This window comes from Prorops nasuta, unplaced genomic scaffold (assembly GCF_024137725.1).
Source record: "Prorops nasuta isolate Cenicafe-Biocafe unplaced genomic scaffold, Cenicafe_Pnas_1.2 PNAS00023, whole genome shotgun sequence".
In the NCBI taxonomy this organism is placed as follows: domain Eukaryota; kingdom Metazoa; phylum Arthropoda; class Insecta; order Hymenoptera; family Bethylidae; genus Prorops; species Prorops nasuta.
The window spans coordinates 2,381,225-2,403,793 of NW_027116820.1; the positions used below are offsets into that span (position 1 = coordinate 2,381,225).

At 32.2% G+C, this 22,569-nt stretch overlaps 1 protein-coding gene across 3 annotated transcripts in view; it reads left to right on the forward strand.

The window, feature by feature from the left end:
* Nucleotides 1-2,723: 2,723 nt before the first annotated feature.
* Nucleotides 2,724-22,569, forward strand: part of LOC136781549 (band 4.1-like protein 5) — a 61,868-nt gene continuing 42,022 nt past the window's right edge. The window contains exons 1-5 of one of the 3 annotated variants that reach the window (XM_066740448.1): nt 2,724-3,215; nt 3,310-3,457; nt 3,927-4,103; nt 4,218-4,913; nt 5,196-5,635. In XM_066740448.1, the coding sequence (XP_066596545.1) occupies nt 3,054-3,215; nt 3,310-3,457; nt 3,927-4,103; nt 4,218-4,913; nt 5,196-5,635 (1,623 nt within the window). In that variant the 5' untranslated portion in view covers nt 2,724-3,053. The remainder of the gene's footprint in view (nt 3,216-3,309; nt 3,458-3,926; nt 4,104-4,217; nt 4,914-5,195; nt 5,636-22,569) is intronic. The other 2 variants (XM_066740447.1, XM_066740449.1) reach the window with 2 other exon arrangements.

A 22,569-nucleotide genomic window follows, 5' to 3' on the forward strand; every position in this document is an offset into this window, starting at 1 on the left:
AATGTCTTATTTATCCGCCACATCCTTCCATATCTTATGCGACATTTATTTGGCTCCGTTGCACTATTTTCTTCCAGTCTATATCATATAACATTAATTTTCTAATCATTTATACATACACACAGATCTAATAATACTGCTGATCTGCAATTATTTTTGTAATTGTTGAAATGATTGTTAAACCATTATCTTGTTTAATTTGTAAAATGGACATTTGAATGATGCTATTAAAATTTGGCAACTTTTCTGCGAGATATGTTCTGATAATATTTGTGAAGATAAAGTTCTTTAAAAGGTATATGTATACTGCTGAGTTCATCTTGTTTTCAGCTTTAAATAGTTTTCCAACTACACGCATGGATATCTATTTTGAATATAGAATACACATTTCATTACATCTATTATGATATTGTTAAGATTGATAGAAAGATATCAATTCTTTGAAAATGATATATTATATATCTAGTATCTGGATTAATTAAGGTTTTAGAACAGATAAATTTCACAAACAAATAGGACTAACAAAATATGTATTATATATTGAGGAGGGATATCCAAATGTGAATTATTTGAAGCTAAAAACAAGATAAATTCAGCAGTATCCTTAAATGTATTGGAGAACAACATCCTCTCAAATTTAAAGAGAAGATATCCTATGGAAGAGATGCCAAACATTATAAATAAAATAATTCAAGTGTCCATTCTTCAACTTTAATAGAACAATGGTTTACCAATCATCTTGACATTTATAAGATTAATTAATCAATAGAATAGCTATATCTGAATGTATATATAAATAGCAAAAAATTAATCGTATATTTTGAAAACTAAAAGAAAGAACTAACAATGCAAATAAATGTTACATAAGATATGGAAGGATGTGGCGGATAAATAAGACATTTGCCTAAACAAAATGCCATTTTGTCTCACATTGAATAATAAAAATCATTGCAACAAACAGCTATGCTTTACAAATATAAAACAGTTGTAATTTTGTATGTAATTTAACGAATATATGACTACTACAAGAATAGGTAATTACCATGTGTGTTTAGAATTTTGAGAAAGGGATGAAATAAAAATATGTTAATTAAACTAGCTTTAATTTAAAATAATAGCAATTAAAACATTGTCATACAAGATTATTAAATTTACAATAAGAGTTTGTTGTATATGCACTAATCGCTTACACATTCACTATTATAACATTAAGTCACAATTATTGAAATAACTGGGCCGTACAGAAATGCTTAATGTATTAATACTTTTTCATTTATTGGTCTGTAATTACTTTTTTCCTTAATTGAAAGTCATCATAACCGGATTTCAACTGTAACAAAAAAAAAATAACCACAAAGTATATTTTCTTAAAAATTCACAATAATTTTCATTTTTTTTATTAATTTATACTCATCTGATATATTTTGTCTTCTCTGTTATTTATTAAAATCCTTCCTTCTTTTCCACAATCGTTTTCCGAAAATATTATTTTTGTTGATGATATAAAATTGAGGGTTAATCACGCCATTTGACAGCTACGTACAAACTCCCTAGAAATTCCCTCGCCCCTATGATTCTAACTACACAACGCCGCGACGCAAGATTAATGGCCAACACACAACACACGTCCGAAAGCACTGAGAAGTACTGAGAACTTATTATACCTAAAACACTATAATTCGTTTCTTCTCTGTGAATCACACTTACTATACATTTTGCGTTGTATATTCAATTCTCGCCAACAAACTATACAGCGTAGTATCTTCCAACTAGGGATGGGCGATGTTAGAAAAAAGTATCGATGTTTAATAAATCGACTTTTGAATAAATCGATAAAAAAGATCGATTATTCTTAAAAATAATCGATTTAAATCTATGTTTAAAATTTTATATTTTTCTCAATTATATATTGAATTATTATTATAAAACACTTAGGATAAACTGATAAAAAAATATAATAAATAAAGAATTATTCATTAATTTTATTTACCATTATCATCGCGTGAACAAAACAAATATATTATTTTCATATAATATAGTATATGTATAAATACTATATAGTAATAATATCTGAAATACATTTGTTTTCCATTTCTATTCTGTGGAAATAATTAAATACAAAAATACTTACAAGTTGTTGATGTAATCATTATTACAAATTAATATATGCGTAGCCAGGCTCTGTACTGCTACATAGTCGATTTTCAAAAAAATATAATGGCCAAGTCAATGTATAGTTAACGAATTTAAAAATCACTTATCTATAATTTATGTAACGTGTATTATACATTTTGCTGCTAGGAGCAATTACGCTCCGCTTCACAAAACATCGAAGAGAAGGTATCTAAAAATCGATGTAAAGTCGATTAATCGGATTTGGAAAGATCGATTTTAAATAATCAATTTTGCAAAAAAATACATCGATTTTTCCATAATCGGCGTAACATCGCCCATCACTACTTCCAACATGGCGGACTTGGCAACGCTGCTCGGGACCTCGCATGAGCAATCTCCCGTTTCATCTCTGGTACTACACTTGGCAACCTTGCTAGCGGCGAGCGACAAGTGAAATCGTATCTTTACTGCAAGCGACAACTATCGGTAGTTAGCGATACCGACAATCATCGCTGGGAAGTTACAGAATCCCAGCACAGCACAGACACCCTGGGTGTTTCTGTTTTTCATTTGGTCTCAGTTGCATCACTGCATTGGTCAATGAATCCAAATTCTAGCAATATATCGTAAACGATTTCATTTGTGTTTTTCAGATGTTTTGCTTGTATTTAATTTTCTTAATTAAGCTACAGAAGTTTTTATAGAGAAAATGGAATAGACATTCTTCAAATTTATTGAGAATAATTTAATGTTTAACTAATTTCTATTATCCATCACATCTTTCATTTTAAAGAATGAATGAATAATGCAGTGAATGGATTACAGAGAGAACGTGTTTTTTTTGCAACCATATTTAAAATATACAACTGTGTCACTAATAACATTCAAAATGTGTATTGAATTCTGCATTCTGATTAATAGTATGTTTTAAAGAGCATATGTTAAATAAAATGCTAAGGTTCTTATCTCGACGTAGAGCTCGAAGTGTTAGCGGGCAAAACACATCACAGATAAAGAATCAGAGATTAGTAAGCAACAAAAATGTTGTTCAGTGCAGAGTGGTTTTGCTAGATGGAACAGACTTACCAATTGAGTTATCTGTATGTATATTAAGTAAAATATAATATAATAATATATGATTATAGATATTAGTTTTTAAATGTTACTAATTATTTTTCTATATTTCATTTGTAGAAAAAAGCTTTGGCCTGTGATTTATATGAGCAAGTATTTTATAGCTTAGATTTAATAGAAAAAGATTATTTTGGACTGCAATATACAGATAGCAATAATGTACAGCATTGGTTGGACCCAACTAAACCTATTAAAAAACAAGTAAAAAGTAACTAGAAAAAAACCTTTAATAATTTTTTAGGTTGTGTTTGCCAAAACAAAGCAGTGAAGTAAGAATGTGTAGTAATGGACAGGCATAGTTTCAGTGGTGCCAATTGTTAATTTCTTTTCATTCACATTTATTTTTCATATAAACAAGGTGAGGAATTTAAGCCGCCCCAGAACATGGATGCAGAAAGATAAGTACCTTTTTAATTGTAAGAGATATTCAAATTTTATATATGACCTTTTTGAAGCCTTTTGTTATTTGCTTTCAAAAAGGTTATATGCAAAAAATGATTATCTTTTATAGTTAATGAGATACGTGTCTTTTGTATTAATGAGCTTTACAGTGTGTAAAGTGACTCACCCAGTATATACAGTTACATATTCTGACTACATTGCCATTGTGCTGGTATACATTTGCTATAATTTTTACAGTTTTATTTTTTCATATTTTCAATAAATTTGTTATATAGTTGGACCCCCATATACTCTAAGATTAAAAGTAAAATTTTATTCGTCTGAACCAAACACACTGCGAGAAGAGCTAACAAGATATCAATTTTTTTTACAATTAAAGCAAGACGTGTTGGAAGGAAGACTACATTGCCCTTATCAAATTGCTGTGCAATTAGCAGCTCTAGCATTACAATGTAAGAAATTTTCTATATCAAAGAATTTGGATACTTTCTTGATGGCAATCGTATCTATTTAAAATATAGTCATACAGATGCATAATAAAGAGTATTTAATGATCATTTTTATAGCTGAACTTGGAGATTATGATCCTTTAGTACATACTGCTGCAACAGTTTCTGAATTTCGTTTTGTACCTGGTCAAACTGAACAAATGGAACTTGAGATTTTAGATGAATATACAAAATGTGTTGGCTTAAGCCCAGCTCAAGCGGAATCTGCTTATCTTAGTAAAGCTAAATGGTTGGATATGTACGGAGTAGATATGCATACTGTTCTTGGAAAAGATGCTTGTGAATATTCTCTAGGTTTGACCCCAACAGGAATACTTGTTTTTGAAGGAAATCAGAAAATAGGTTTATTTTTTTGGCCAAAAATTGGTCGTTTAGATTTTAAGAAAAAGAAATTAACATTGGTGGTTGTTGAAGAGGACGATGAAGGAAGAGGAGAGCAGGAACATACTTTTGTATTTAGGCTAGTTAATGAAAAAGCTTGTAAGCATTTATGGAAATGTGCAGTGGAACATCATGCTTTCTTTAGACTACGTGCACCTATTAAAGGAACTAGTGGTAGGCAAAACTTTTTCAGAATGGGTTCTCGTTTTCGTTATAGTGGAAAAACTGAGTTTCAAACGACTCAATTAAATCGAGCTCGTAGAACAGTACAATTTGAGCGAAGGCCCAGTCAAAGGTATGCCAGAAGACAAAGTCATGTGTTACGAGATCATCAGCGACAGCAAACGGAGCATGCAGATCCATTATTACCATGTACGCAGAAACCTTAAATATAAGTTTGTTTTTGTTTACACTTGACAATCAATATGGTATTGTTCATATATAGTTTTATAATCAAGTGCAAGCCAAAGAAAAATAAAATTATATAATAAGCGTTAAGTAACAGATGGATTTATGTAGTGATGGCAGTTTAAGTTGCACTAGATTGTAGAACTAATACACATAATTAACTGTAAAAGTATGATCAACAAAAACAAATCTATTATTTTTACTTCAAAATTATACAATTTCTCATTATAATACTTATTATTTTAGCTGCAGGCGAACCTGTGCAACGTCAGTCAAGTCATTCAAGTACAAAATCATCAAATTCTTCAAGCATTCAAGCCACTTCTTCACCATTGGTAGATTCTCTTCTTAAATCTATAGCCAAAGATTCAAAACCTTCTCAAGCAAAAAATGAATCTACAATAGCTAATACTACTAAGGAGTCTGAACCAATTAAGAATAGCTTAACTGCAGATAATATAGCTAATACTCAAGTTCAATTGGTACCAAATAATCAGGTTGTTAGTGCGCTGCTGCTATCACCTCGCACTCCAATACCTCCAGAATCATTAAAGTGTAACATTCTTAAAGCTAAATCACTCGAGCAAGACAAAGTTTCAAATATAGTATCTTTACCACCAGTAGAAACACCTACAATAATTACAAAAAATAATTCGCATTCTGATGCAGCAACAATTGTCTCAGTGGTAAGTGCAAAATTTTGTATTGCTCAAACTGACACGGTCAGTAGCGAAACTTCATACATCCAGAAATACAGTTTTGAAATAAAGTATTTAAAATGCGTCACATGTTATCATATAAGTACGGAGCCATTTTTCTCATACTTTCATATAAATCAGGATAATTTGAAATTTTTCTGTGTGCGAATAAGAATATTTCAATATATTTGTAATTTTTATTACATGAATGTTTACAATATAGTTACTAAAACAGGGATGTTATAATACTCTTACTCTCTAATATGTTTTGTACAATATGAGTAACATGTAATGTGTTTTTTTATCACACGTGCACGAAAATAGGCACTTTTCAGCGTTGTTTACCGGTAGGCAGTCAATAGAGCATTTTTGCATGGTAAAAATAGTAGAAGGTAGGGTGTAGCACAGTTATCTAGAGGAAGTTGTCTAGATTAATGAGTATATGTTTTTCATTCGAGTTTTTGGTTAGGACCTTTGTTATAAACAATTTAATGCATAAAAATCGATTATTTTTTGCTTATAACTCGTAATTTTGTGGAGCGATCTTAACGACTCCAGCAAAGATAATGTAGAAACGGAAAATATCTACAAAATGAGACTATGAATGTCTTCATGCGAAAGTTAAAAGCGAAGAAAAGTTGGACAAATTGGAAAATACATAATTCTGCCATTTTTTAAATTCAGAATTGGCCTTATAGAATTAAATAGAGAACTAAATATTCTTTATGTGTGAAAAAAGCAGATTCTATCGGACGTTCAGTTTCTATACAATTGCGAGTGAAAGTTTTCAGAGTCCGTTTTTCCTACTGATCCTTATAGTTTACCATATATGCTACATCAATTTTAAGAGAAAAACTGGTAGCTGACAACACATGCTACAAAAAATACATTTCAGTTTTTTGATAAAATGATTGCAGGTATGATGAAAATACCCCTAAAGTTATTACCAAAAGACTAAACGCGTCAAAACGGTCGAGTCGTGGGGTATCGTGCTCCAACGTAGGAGAAACGGTATATTTAGTAAACGACGTGTGCTGGGAGCGCTTTGTCAATCTTCAAATTGCAATTACTCAATATCTACTCAACTATTTTGGACGTTTTTTTAATGTAGGGTAGCAAACCTCATAGGAATCTGATTTTGCTATTAATTTTTATAAATATTAAAAAATTTAAGGTTTTAGAAATTATTTCTGTAATCATGTCTTAAACCGAGTAAGCTGTGTCCCTTATCTCATCACCCTATTAATGATGGGAGTGATTATGTACCATCAACAAAATTAATTAAAATATGAATATTATTAATAAATAAATTCTATCTTTTTCAAAAAGTTAGTTTTAAGCAAAAAATTTCTCTTGTACCTTTCCTGATAATTATTTATAAAAATTTATGGCATAATTAGATTCCTTGGGTTTTGCTACCTCACTTTGAAAAAAAAATTTCAAATAAGGTTAAGTTGGTCTTGAGAAATTGCAATTTGAATATTGACAAAGCGTGCCCAGCGTGTGTCAATTACTATAATATACATATATGTATACCGTTTCTTCTCCACCGGCGCTCAATCCCCCACCACTCGATCATTTTGACGCGCTTAGTCTTTTGATATCAACTTTAGGGGTATTTTTATCATACCTGCAATCATTTTATCAAAAAACTGAAATGTATTTTTGTAGCATGTGTTGTCAGCTACCAAAGTTTTTCACTTAACACGTTAAGCGCAACGCCGAATTTTTGCGCCTTCCCGCTTAAGCCACAGTAAGCCGTCAGGCGGGCCAGAGTATAAACAGATGATAGGCAATGTAACCCGAGTTGATGACCGGAGCTTGTCTTCGTATGTTTATCTCTCCACTTGCAGCTAAACTGTACTCGAGAGCCTGTCATTTTCTGATCGTAATAAATACTATGTATATACTTTGTTTTTATCCTCACAGTCCCTTCTCCTTGGTAGAAGGAAAAAATTGAAAAACGAGGTCTATATAATGACGCTCGAACGCGCAAGAAATGCTCAGTTGCACATCTTGTTTTAATAAATTATATTAATGTTTATAAGTATTCTATTCTATTCCTTGAAGCATTGACCAAATAAAAACCGATATCGCATGATTTAAATGTTCAGTCTCACAAATACATAAGGACCGATACACGAGCCGCGATAGGAGAACGAAAAATCTGTAGCCGGTCCGCAGAGACCGGCGTGGTCTGAATGGAAAGTCTAGCGCCGGTCCCTAGAAACCGGCGTAGCACTTAACATGTTAAAATTGATGTAGCATATATGGTAAACTATAGGGATCAGCCGGAAAAACGCACTATGAAAACTTTCACTCGCAATTGTAAAGAAATTGAACGTCCGATAGAGCCTGCTTTTTTCACATGTAAAGAATATTTAATTCTCTATTTAATTCTATAAGGCCAATTCTGTAATTTAAAAAATGGCGGAATTATGTATTTTCCAATTTGTCCAACTTTTCTTCGCTTTTAAGGGGATGCATTGAGCGACTCAAACACTCATTCAAATTTATCTTCCAAACTATTAGGAATATGAACTTTTTTGTGGAGATTAAATTTACTCTTTTGACTATACTGAAGCACGCTACAAACTCGGTTTCTCAAAATTATAAAAAAAAGTTTTCATAAAAATTATAAATACTTGTAATTTTGTTGGTCATAATAATATTGAAAATTAGGCCTTGTAGCGCGCTAAAGAAAAGTTCTATGACTAATTTGAGACCAAGAAGAAACAAATATACCTAAAAATGTGGAAGATTTTTTGGAAAAACTAAATTATATATAGCTATTGAAAGACAAGTTTTACACTGTTTTACCGACGGAGAAGTGTAGCGCATCAGCGTCGGCTGATACGAGTCACGCTTTCGTCAACTAATTTAAGTTTTTTGAGACTTGTAGATGACAAAATATTTTGAAAATTTTACTGTAGCCTCCCGAAATGATATGGAAGAGCGGTACAACGCCGGATATGCGAAAACCTAACCCTGAAATCTACAAATAATTATTTGTTCTTCCATTCCGCTACGGATTCACGCCGACAGGCAGCGTTAGCCAGCCACCTTGCTGTGTGTAGGAGAGTTGGTTTGTTTAGCGGGGAATGGTGGGGAGAGAGTGGGTACCCCTTCTACAGCGAGGAGAGCTAATAGGCCTGTCCTTGTCTAACGCACTGTGAAACTTCTCCGTCGGTAAAACATTGTAAAACTTGTCTTTCAATAGCTATATATAATTTAGTTTTTCCAAAAAATCTTCCACATTTTTAGGTATATTTGTTTCTTCTTGGTCTCAAATTAGTCATAGAACTTTTCTTTAGCGCGCTACAAGGCCTAATTTTCAATATTATTATGACCAACAAAATTACAAGTATTCATAATTTTTATGAAAATTATTTTTTATAATTTTGAGAAACCTAGTTTATAGCGCGCTTCAGTACAGTCAAAAGAGTAAATTTAATCTCCACAAAAAAGTTCATATTCCTAATAATTTGGAAGATAAACTTGAATGAGTGTTTGAGTCGCTCAATGCATCCCCTTAACTATCGCATGAAGACATGCATAGTTTCATTTTGTAGATATTTTCCGTCTCTACATTATCTTTGCTGGGATCGTTAAGATCCCTCCATAAAATTACGAGTTATAAGCAAAAAATAATCGATTTTTTTGCATTAAATTGTTTATAACAAAACTCCTAATCAAAAACTCAAGTGAAAAACATATATCCATTAATCTGGGTAACTTTCTCTAGGTAACTGTGCTACTCGCTACCTTGTACTTTTTTTTCATAAAATCGATATTATAATTCCCTACTGATTGGCCTACGGGTTGAGAACGATTTTCTCACGCCAGTCTCAACTGTGCATGCGCAATAGAGTTTTGCTTCACTTTTGCTCCTTGGGAGGAAAAAAGTCATATTCCCTTGGGTCAAAAGTGAAGTAAAACTCTAGTGCGTTTGCACGGCTGATACTGGCGTGAAATTAGCCGTTTTTGGTCCGGTAGTCAAGGGGGAGCCTCGTGTAAGACCACGAAAAAATAGCAGATTTTGCAATTTTTTTTTAGATGTAATGGAATATATAAACGAATCACTATTTTTGTTGTTGATTGTATGTATTCTCAAAAGGATTATCATATTTTTTGTTGCTTTAGTTGAGTTACAATAAAAGTTATTTAACTTTAACGCTACAGAGTCCGCATGAACATTCTCAAATGGCGTGACGTGTAGCTTACCTAAAAAGCCAAAAATTCATGTTTTTCTTTTCTTACTACAATCTTAATAAATTTCCCCTTTGGATGACCTCGTTTCATTGAAAAGAATGATCATTGAAACATAAGTATCATCTGTAAAAAATAAAGTCTAATTTTGACAATTTTTTCGTCCATTTTTAAAGCAGATTACCAAATATTAATTCGTAAAATATTTTTAATTTGAGGTTCATCTATAGGAGAATTTTATTATCTTTAAAACAAAACAAAAAATTTTTTAATCGGCTGAGAACTTTTCGAGTTATGCGTTCCGCCAATTCGGAAAAAATGGTTTCGAGAAAAACGCGTTTATAAAGTTTCCAGTAGGAAAGAGACTCTCAGTTGGCGGATGATAACAGGATCGATAACTGTTGACTATAAGGCCCGGTCTTACAGGTCTCAATTAAATTAATTATGCTATAATAAATGTCACGCGGAATATATGTAGAGTATTTCGTATGATATATTTTATGTTAAATATAATATAGCATAATTAATTTAATTGAGATCTGTAAGACCGGGCCTAAAAAGTATTTCTTCCAAACTTGTATGAAATATAGTCTCAGACAATGTATGAAAACAAGGTTTGATCGTACACAGAAATAATGAAACCAATTGTTTCTTGCGGAACAGTACACTCCGCAAGCAATTTTATTGTATGACGCACAACTACAAATATTTCTATAACTATATACTCAGCACGAATTTTATTATAATATTCTAAAGGTAATATCTTAAGGCTATATACTATTTATTTATGAAAAAAAAAATCGATTTTAAAAACTTATTACATGATACACCCCCTAAACCCGTGTCAGCCGAAAACGACATTCTCGGTACCCCGGTCTTCAGAACTTATGACTAATGTTATAGGCATTAGAAAAAATTAGTCAATTAATGATTTTAAAGCTTGAAACCTGTCCTTTCTGATGGTAAAATCGAAATTGCTATAAACTGTGGCTAATTATGTGAAAATGTCGTTTAAACACAAAACAAGCAGGATTTTTTCACTGTTTTTTTTAAATAGAGTTTTCGAAGGACTTTTCCTTCAGCAATAGACTTGGGACCTTTTTAGCCGGTGGAATAAATGTCTGAAGTTATAGAATACATACTTGAAAAATTCATTTTAAGCTTTACTATCTTAAAAATAGCCTCCAAATCGTAAAATTTTTGCCACTATTCTCATGAATTTTTTACTCGAAAACTACAAGCTTATCAGCAAAGTGTCAAGAAGGAAAAAGTTCTTAAAATCTTTCAAAGAACTGACCCAAATTATTTTAAATAGTTTTTGCAGATTTTTTTTTTGCAAATAGCAAAATTTTTGCAAAATCAAAAATAGCTCAAAACGCTTCCTAAAAATTCTCATCTAATTTTTAACTAATTCTGAAAATCTTTTATTCTTGGAAATTTTGTATTAAGATGGAATACTTTTATCGTCTGTTTGCCGTAAATAAAGTTCATGTTGCCTAACTATCACCAACGTGGAAGTCGACGAATATAAATAGTCTTTTTCGTTTATTTTTTTTTAACATTTTAATGATTTAAATATCTTTTTTTATTTTTTTAGTTTTACATGATTTTATCATTTTTTAAACGAATGCATTTCGTATTTTCTACTTTTTTTATTTTCAATTATTCCATCGTTTACTTTATGTGCTTTTCCAGAATACAGTTGTGGAAAACAGTGTAAGCAATAGTATTTGCCGCAATCGATGCTAAATCTACTGGTCCTTTGACAACACCCTTCGTAATTAGATGCTGATCTTGGTCTTAATTGGTACTTGTGAGATTTCATATCAACGGACTTTGAATTCGATAAATACTTTTTATTTAATTCCTTACAAAGATATTTTGTTGTCTTGTGAGTATTTTGATTTTTTATTTGTTGCAAATGTTCCAGATTGTTACAGCATTTGTGACTGACGCTTCAATAATTCGTATAAAAATTTTGAATGGCCATATTTTTAAACTTATGCTTGGTGAAGCTTTCTTACATCGAAAATCATGTAAGTCAACCCGTCCCATGTATTTATTGTTAACGTAAAAGAAGAAGGAAATCTTATTTCTGTTCCATCGCAAATGTTTCGTGAATATCTTTTCATTGTTTAGAGAGAAGTCACATCATCAGCTGTAGATAGAATAGAAACTTCTTTTGAGTCAATCACACTGATAAAATTTATATTACTATTCTTGTCATGACTTACTTTGAATGATCCTTGTAGAGCTTGTTTTTCAAATGTATGCTTTTTTTTACTCTGTCTTTACGAACTTTTCCTGTCGATCGAAAACCACATTTGCTCAAATGAATTACTAAATCTGGACTGGTAAAATAATTATCAAAGTAAATATGATAAATAATTTTCTTTTTGAAAGGCCCATTAGAAGTAGATTGGTCATTTGTAAGACTACTCTGGAGCCAATTGGACACGAAGATAAATTTATTCCAAAACTTTGATCGTTTTTACCACAATAAATATTTAAATTTAAAATATACCCGTTCGCTCCACACAATCCCCTAACCTTCATGCCATATCTGTCAGGTTTGCAGGGTAAATATTGTTTTAGACATGTGCGCCCGAAAAGTCTAATTATCATTTCGTCCACAGACGGAGCAGCTGAGAAAAAACCAAATTGCTGAATATTTTTTGTAAATAAATTCAAAATGTTGCAAACTTTCCAGACTTTGTCATTATCAATTTTATCATGAGATTTTGAATATTTTATTTTAGATTTTATGTCAATCGCACAAAAAACAGACTTCATCTGTAAAAAAAAGACGGTAAGTACATAAATCGTCCAGCGTAAATAATATAGTGAAATAATATTTATAATTAAAAAAATTAGTGAAATCCAAATGCTAGACAAGTATATATTTTTATCGTGGCAATAGTTGAAATTTTGAAAAAAATAGTAACACAAAAAAGTTACTTGCCGGGCCCGTAATGTTCATACGTAAGTCGCAATCTTACAATACAAACTCTGCTTCTCATAATTTCAAAATGTAGCCATTTTATGCCATTGCCTAAAACAGGCCCAGTAAGTAACTTTTTTGTGTTACTATTTTTCTCAAAATTTCAACTATTGCCACGATAAAAATATATACTTGCCTAGCATTTGGATTTCACTAATTTTTTTAATTGTAAATATTTCACTATATTATTTACGCTGGACGATTTATGTACTTGCCGTCTTTTTTTTACAAGCGAAATCTGTTTTTTGTGGGATTTCATAACGTTTTGTAATAATATATTAGTTAAAAGAAAATATTATTATTCTAATTGCTCCGCAATATAAGGGAGGTTTCCAAATTTCCGATAATTTCAAATAGCATGACTTATCTAATCATAGCATTAATTTAATAATATGGCCTTTTACCAGGCATTTCTTTTGCTTTCGAATATAAAGGAGCTTTTCAAACTCCGTATATAATTTCAAAGAGAACTAGTTGTATAATCAAAACATTAATTTTATAACTTCAGCTCTTAATATGCATTTAGAAAGATGTTTACTATTATTTTATGTAAATAAAACAAAATCAAATTCAAAAAGCTTCATTTTGAAAACTTTCAGTATTACTGTTATAAATGTTTTAATATATTGTACAATGCTTGATTAGGTAAACGTATTATCAATAAACAGGGTTCCTAATTATTTATGAGCAAGTGTAACAAAAAAGATTGATATTATTATTTCTAGTGAGAAACTTATATTATCTATTAATGGTCTTTCAATACACTACTTATCATTATTTAATAAATCTTAAAGGGAGAAGGAGCTGCAAGGACCTGAAATTGCATATTAGTGATAAAAATTTAGTCAATTTGTGATCTTTATGAAGGGTCTGATTTTAAAAAGGACAATTAAGTTTCGGCAGTTTTCCTAGAAAAGTCATGGCATTTCATGACAGTTTTAGGTTTACTACACAGGAACATAACTGATAGAAATCCCTAAAAGCTATTAGATGATGGTGAATTAGTTTTAAATTTTCAATATTAATAACATTTTCAGATTTGTCATCGTACGATAGGGAACAAAAAGAATCTTTTAAACTCTCTCCTATATTTTGGAGATTTCTTAATCTTTGCATAAACTAAATGATAAGCACTTCATACATTTTGAAATGTAGATGGCCTTGTAAGGCACTGAATGTACATATTATTAACGAAACTTTAGCTCATTTTCTATATTTTAGAGTCTGGTCTTATACACGTAAAAATTGTACTATTCCCATTTTTGTGCAAAAATTAGAGCATTTCATTGTTCATTTTATTTTGCTACAATTGATTAAAGAATTTAAAAGCTGCATAAACTGGATAAGAAACAACAGAAATACAGTATGTTTTTTCCCTAGAGACTTATGGCCTAATATCTAGAAGTTTTTTTTAGATATTAAATATTGTATTCAATATGTTCTCTAACAATCGTTAAACTTATTACACATTATTCGTCAAGAATTTGTATTTACAACTCAAAAATGTTTCTACAGTTAACCCATGCAACACGTATAGTCAAAAAGCATGTTTATTGCCTTTTAGCTAAAGTGATAGTTAAATGTTTTTAATATGGTGTGTGTGAAATATAATCTTTGCAAAATTATGTCAATTTCTAAACCATCAAATTTCACTTTAATAACAGATAAAACCTATTTCTATAATCTAAATTTCTTATATTTAAACATATTAATACCTCTGCATTTTGATTTCCTCAGCTAATGTGATTGCTGACACTATTATCGTTATTAATTGTTGTAAATTAAACTAGGTGTTCGCTTGGCTTATTAACGGACTACAGTTCTTTTGCAAAACATTTATTTTTACATAAAAATACAGACTGTTCTATTTATTTTATAAAATCACAAGTGGTGTGTTATTATTTATTAACAGAATATTGACACTAGTTTTCTAAAAGGTCATATCCCATGTTTGGAAAACTTTTCAGAAAACAATAATAATTTCTTTTTACTCTAATTAGGGATATGTAGATGAACATTTGTTTTTGATATACCTTTATATTATAATTGAATATTCAAGAATGGTTGGCAAATATTAATCTAATTTTCTCCTTTCGTAGTAATAGAAATGTTTTATTGTCATCTGAAAAACTGTCCGAAAGGGGGATACAGTTTTTTCAAGATTTGATATTGGTAAGAGTTTGAAGATAAGCAGAAATAAAACATGCATGTTATTAATAATTTGAATGCCTCAAAGTATAGCATATGATGTTCAATTACCTCGTCAGTTTCTGTGAATTAAGCGGGGAGCCTCGTGTAATAAGTTTTTAAAATCGATTTTTTTCATATGTAGATAGTACATAGCCTAAAGATATTACCTTTAAAATATTACATTAAAATTCGTAGTAAGTACATAGTTATAGAGATTTTTGTAGTTGTGCGTCATGGAATAATATTGCTTGCGGAGCGTACTGTCCCGCTAGAAACAATAGATTTCATTATTTCTGTGTACGGTCAATCCTTGCTTCCATACTTTGTCTGAGACTATATTTCATATAAGTTTGGTAAAAATATTTGTTATAGTCAACAGTTATCGATCCTGTTATCATCCGTCAGCTGAAAGTTGCTTTCCTACTGGAAACTTTAAACGCGTTTTTCTCAAAACCACTTTTTCCGAATTGGCGGAACGCATAACTCGAAAAGTTCTCAGCCGATTTAAAAAATTTTAGTTTTTTTTTTAAGATAATAAAATTCTACTATAGATGAACCTCAAATTAAAAATTTTTTACGAATTAATATTTGGTAATCTGTTTTAAAAATGAACGGAAAAGTTTTCAAAATTAGACTTTATTTTTTACAGATGATACTTATGTTTCAATTATCATTTTTTTTTTTAATGAAACGAGGTTCATCCAGAGGGGAATTTTATTAGGATTGTAGTAAGAAAAGAAAAACATGAATTTTTTGCTATTTAGGGAAGCTACACGTCACGCCATTTGAGAATGTACTTGCGGACGCTTTAAGATTAAAGTTAAATTACTTTTTTTGCAGCTCAACTAAAGTAAAAAAAAATATGATAATACTTTAAGAATACATACAATCAACAACAAAAATAGCGATTCGATTATATATTCCTTTACCCCTGAAAAAAATCCAAAAATGTACTAACTTTTCGTGGTGTTACACGCGAGGCTCCCTCCTTAATATACTTCTGATAATGACCGATTCACATTAATATGTTGAAAGTAAACTTCTCACATTGGCAATGTTGTAAACATTAATCTCAGTTAATCCAGTCAGCTTTGTCCTCAGAAATGATAATAGAAATGATTTATTTTAATTGAATTTGAAAAAGAGATTCCACAAAGTATATAACCTCCTGTATTGTAAAATATAATATTTTACTTATCTGATAATTGTCGACTCCTTCTGTCATTATTGATTGAATTTATTTGAGATTTTGAAAAGTTAACAAATTCATTATCACAACACAATGAATAACCTCACTGCATTAAATACACATAATCTCACATTACAGTATACAGTTAACAATTGTCGCCGGATTAATTGTATCGATTATATCGATTTATTTGCCAGTTCACAACTATAGTTTTGTCATTGAGTTAAACTGGTTGGCAGCGTTGAGAAAAGATGACGTCACTTTCCTCTTAGCGGCCAACTTCAGACCCGGGACATATATTTTAGGTGGAAAAGAAGAAGACGGAGAAGAATTTGAATTTCGGCATAGTATGAGATCTCCAGATTACGTGAACCGATTTTGATGTTCATGGGCTCAAATGAAAGCTTTTTCAAAATCATTCTAAGAAAAGCTTAACTTAAATCATGACTATTGATCATTCACAAAGATAAATGGATTTGAAATTTAGGACGATCAAAATTGCTGTATAAGTTACACGGTAGTGCTCGGCGGTATAGACATGTCATTAACTACTTAATATGTACAGTCGGGAGCAGCATAAGCTGAGCATTTGGGTACCCCTACTACTGCCACTCGATCTGGTTTCCGCTCTGTTACCTACGCTTAGATTTGAGCGCGTGTTTGAGTGGAAAATTCATTTTTTTATTAATTTGGTATTTTAACCCGATTAAATTATTGAAATGTCTATTACAAACAAGATTCATTTTTATTTCAATTACTTAAATATAACTCTTATTTAAAATAACATTGAAATCTAAAATTAATGACAGAAAACATTTAAACTTAACGGGATCCCTCACGCCTACTTTATCGATAGTTAAAGTCAATAAACAATTAGTTTAATAAAATTCAAATGCGAAGCAAATTGAACAATCGGGCGTTTGTAGGACAATGTGCCAGTCCTAACGAGTCAAAGGAACTTAAAAACACTCAAATTAGTTGAAAAATAACGCTGTACCATTGTGCCGCGTTCTTGAAGAGAGGTTACTTTTGGTTATTTCCACTTCAAGAACGCGGGACGGTGGTACAACGTTATTCTTCATCCGATTTGAGTTTTTTTAAGCTCGATTGATTCGTTAGAATTAGCACCTTGTCATAAAGAAGCCCGTTTTCGCAATTTGCTTCGCATTTGAATTTTATTAAACGAATTGTTTATTAACTTGTACTGTCGGTAAAGCACGCGTGAGAGATCCCGTTAACGGGATCCCTCACGCCTACTTTATCGACAGTTCAAGTCAATAAACAATTAGTATAATAAAATTCAAATGCGAAGCAAATTGAACAATCGGGCGTTTGTTGGACAATGTGCCAGTCCTAACGAGTCAAACGAATTCAAAAACACCCAAATTAGTTTGTAACGTATTTTGTTAGCGAGGTTAGTCGCCGTAAAACCGTCCGGTTCTTTTGACTGAGAAGGATTAAAATAATATTGACAAGCTCAATGTTCGGTTATATATACATTTTATTATATACTAATAACTATCTACACGTTATATTACATAGCTTATACAATTACTTAACCTAATTGTGTGTGTGTGTAGTCTGCCGCTGCAGGTGTGTACTTACATACTATGGTCCGGGTCTTATATATTCGACCGCGGGTGGCGTGTCGGTCGGTAGCCTCAAGGGCTACGGTAGGCGGCGCGGCGGTCGGTGGCCACACGGAGGCCACGGAGTACGGCGGTAGGTGACGCAGCGGTCTACGGCCATACGGAAGGGCCCTCGGTAGACGGCAAGATGGCGACTTATGCCATAACCTGAAACAAAATACCGGCAGTTCGGAGAACTCCTGGACACGGTGTTAGTACGGTGGGGCGGTGTTCGGACGGTGCGGAGAACAGTGCTGTTAGATCGTGCCGGATTTCTCTCCCCACCACGCGACCGTAGTCTCACTAACAAACGGTCAGCCTGTAGCATCGGTGAGACATCCCTACTCATGCGCAACTCCCTAGTCACGCACACCATTGCAGCGGTACGTGCGTGTCTCGGCTACCTTCGCTAGGTCTCAGTCGGATTCGGCACAACTGCAGAGCGAGAGAGAGCAGTATAGTTTTCTCGGCCCTCTCACTCTCTCCCAATCTTGACTGTCTCTTAGCCAAGGAAGCGTGGCAAAATCCTTTTCAGCCAGCACGGCAAGTGTAGTCCAGTCAAATCAATAAAAATAATTACCAAAAAAATCGTAAATTTTGTTTCGTTTTTTTTAAGTGATAAATCATAAAGAGCGAAAATTTGCAAAATTCAAACTCCTAAGGGGTTTGCTAATTTGGGGGGGGGGGGTGGGGTGGAAAAGGGTAACCAAATATATTTCGACTCCTGTACTTCGTAGAATAACAATTTTTTTCATTTAACTTAGAGAAATATTCTCTACAACTATTATTGGACAATATTTTTTGTAGCGAAATTGGTTAAAAAGTTATTCAGGAAAAAGGAATACAAATTTTGCAATTTTAACTTATTTAAATTAATATTTTGAATCCGGCTATTTTAATCGAAAATAAGTTTAAATATTTTTTGTAGGGTATTTAATTAGCTAGAATCCAAGTTAGTTAAAATATGATTTTTGTCAAATGGAACCTTAGGTAGGGTGCATCGCGCGAAGTTTATTATTTTAATGACTTATTTTGCTCAGCGAATGAAGTACACATCTTTACTTGCTATTCGTTATGTTCAAACACTGAGCTCCTCGTGTTTTTAATATATTTACGAAAAATGCTTTAAATAATAAATTCTTTTCCCCCTACCCTGGAGGTAGAGTTGGAGGCGCATTGTTTTTTTAACGTGGTATCCCCAGAAGGTATATTCTACAGGAATGCTTTTTAAGCCAACTTTAACACAATTATAACGAAATTTGTTAAAGGGAACACTGCCAAGACGCGCATTTGGAAACATTGGTGGCCAGGCCTAGTTTTACCAAAATCGTCGGATAGTATTTTATTTTAGTAGTATAATGTGCTAATAATTACATTATTTATTTATTATAGAGTCCAATATGTTAATGGTTATTAAAAAAAAAATCCTTGCAAAGAAAAAAAAAAAAATTTTAAACTTCGCCAAGACTCGAACACGAGTCCGCCGCGTGACAAACGGCAACCTTACCATCTGCGCTATAGCGCTCACTTGATGTACCAGAGGCAAAACAGCTATTTAAAGAGTTACTACAATTCTTTCATTAATCCGTCATAAACGATCAAGAATTAGCTGCAATTATAAATACATTTATTTACACATTATTATTGCAGTACATTTATTATGTTTTTCATTTGAAGCATACATTTTGAAGAAACGACAGTTTAAGGGTGTTCATGCAATACTCTAAATACAAAAATATTCATATGCTCAATTATCATAAATCAATTGAGTAATCTTATAATATATGTTACGTGTAGTCGAATAATTAATGGTAATTGAGCGTGTTAATATTTTTGTATTTAGAGTATTGCATGAATACTCTTAAACTATCGTATCTTCATGCAAAATGTATGCTTCAAATGAAAAACATAATAAATTTAGTGCAATAATGATGTGTAAATAAAAGTATTTATTATTGCTGCTAATTCTTGATCGTTTATGACGGGTTAATGAAAGAATTGTAGTAAGTCTTTAAATAGTTGTTTTGCCTCTGATACACCAAGTGAGCGCTATAGCGCAGATGGTAAGGCTTCCGTTTGTCACGCGGCGGACTCGTGTTCAAGTCTTGGCGAAGTTTAAAATTTTTTTATTTTTTTCTTCATTGCAAGGAATTATTTTTTAATAACCATTAACATATTGGACTCAATAATAAATAAGAAATGCAATTATTAGCACATTATACTACTAAAATAAAATACTATCCGAAGATTTTGGCAAAACTAGGCCAAGCCACCAATGTTTCCAAATGCGCGTCTTGGCAGTATTCCCTTTAACAAATTTCGTTATAATTGTGTTAAAGTTGGCTTAAAAAGCATTCCTGTAGAATATACCTTCTGGGGGTACCACGTTAAAGAAAAATGCGCCTCCTGTTCTACCTCCAGGGTAGGGTGGAAAAGAATTTATTATTTAAAGCATTTTTCGTAAATATATTAAAAACACGAGGAGCTCAGAGTTTGAACATAACGAATAGCAAGTAAAGATGTGTACTTCATTCGCTGAGCAAAATAAGTCATTAAAATAATAATCTTTGCGCGATGCACCCTACCTAAGGTTCCATTTGACAAAAATCATATTTTAACTAACTTGGATTCTAGCTAATTAAATACCCTACAAAAAATATTTAAACTTATTTTCGATTAAAATAGCCGGATTCAAAATATTAATTTAAATAAGTTAAAATTGCAAAATTTGTATTCCTTTTTCCTGAATAACTTTTTAACCAATTTCGCTACAAAAAATATTGTCCAATAATAGTTGTAGAGAATATTTCTCTAAGTTAAATGAAAAAAATTGTTATTCTACGAAGTACAGGAGTCGAATTATATTTGGTTACCCTTTTTCACCCCACCCCCCCCCCCCCCCCCCCCAAATTAGCAAACCCCTTAGGAGTTTGAATTTTGCAAATTTTCGCTCTTTATGATTTATCACTTAAAAAAAACGAAACAAAATTTACGATTTTTTTGGTAATTATTTTTATTGATTTGACTGGACTACACTTGCCGTGCTGGCTGAAAAGGATTTTGCCACGCTTCCTTGACTAAGAGACAGTCAAGATTGGGAGAGAGTGAGAGGGCCGAGAAAACTATACTGCTCTCTCTCGCTCTGCAGTTGTGCCGAATCCGACTGAGACCCAGCGAAGGCAGCCGAGACACGCACGTACCGCTGCAATGGTGTGCGTGACTAGGGAGTTGCGCATGAGTAGGGATGTCTCACCGATGCTACCGGCTGAACGTTTATTAGTGAGACTACGGTCGCGTGGTGGGGATAGAAATCCGGCACGATCTAACAGCACTGGCGGAGAACTCCTGCACCAGGACTACTCGGAGAGAACTCCTGAGCGGGGATATGAGTACGCGGAGAACTCCTGCGTGGTCGGGATAGGAGTGTATCCGTAGAGCTCCTGGATACGGGACGGACTCTTCTACTCAGAGATGTTAACTTGTGGGAATTCGGTATCCCCACCACGCCGCCACTAGCTAGCACGCACACAGCTACATCGATACGTGCGTGTCTCGGCAATCGCCGTTGAAGTTCGGTTAGTTCCGGTGAGGTATGAGTACGAGAGGGAAGAATATACTTTTCTCGGATCTCTCTTTCGCTCTCTATTTCTCCTAAGTTTAGTCAACTAGCCGTGCCAAACTCCTTTTCCACGGTATCGGCCGACTCGATGCAAAAAGGGAAAACAAATTTACTTTTTGACAATTATAATTCATAAAAATTGTCAAATGTTATTACAATTTAACAATTATTCTGAAAACGGTAAAAAATTATTATGAAATAAAATAAAAATAACAAATAAATAATATTGTCGGTGACAGTAATTGAAAGAAAAAACCCTTGTTATATTACACAGAGTGATCACTGAAGTGTGACATTTAAAATTCATCAAATAAAAAAAAATATACGAAAATACATTAAAGATTGATTAATATGAAAAAATGGTTAAAAATTAGGTAAAAACTCGACTATTCTCTTGCAATATCACTGCATCGATAGCAATTCGGATTTGTAAATATTACCAAATTCATTAATATGTACTATGAAATGCAAAAATCTGACCTATTTTCTATGATGAGAGCCTAATAACAGAAAATGTGAGGCTTCTCGGAAATTTCTTCGGTTATTTTCCAGTATGGAACACCTAAGCGGACTGAAATATCTTAAAATATATGCAAAAATAATAATAGGAAATAAAATTAGGACTTAATATATCACAATGTGAAATAATGTCAAGAAATAGCTCAAACTCACTACTTTTAAACTTTTTTTATGCAAAATTTGAGTGTAGAAAGTACTTCCGCCTTGAAAGTTTTGCAAATTCATATATAATTGTTGATAACTAAATAATTGTTGCTCCAAAATGTACTTAAAATAAAAGTTTATTGAAATTGAGTTTTACTCTATGAGATTAAAAAATCTGACTTTATCTCTGCATTGAGAGGCAAATAACTCAATTTCTCATGTTTCTCGGATGTTTCTTCGGCTATAATCTAGTATAATATGTCCGAATGAACAAATAGATGCAATTAATTATCAACAAATTATGTGGGAATCAAAATTTGGGATTCAAAGCTATGCTACAAAATAATGACCAGAAATGGCTAAAATTGTCTAATTACAAATTAATTTTCTACAAAATTGGAGTATCGTAGGCGCTTCCGGTTT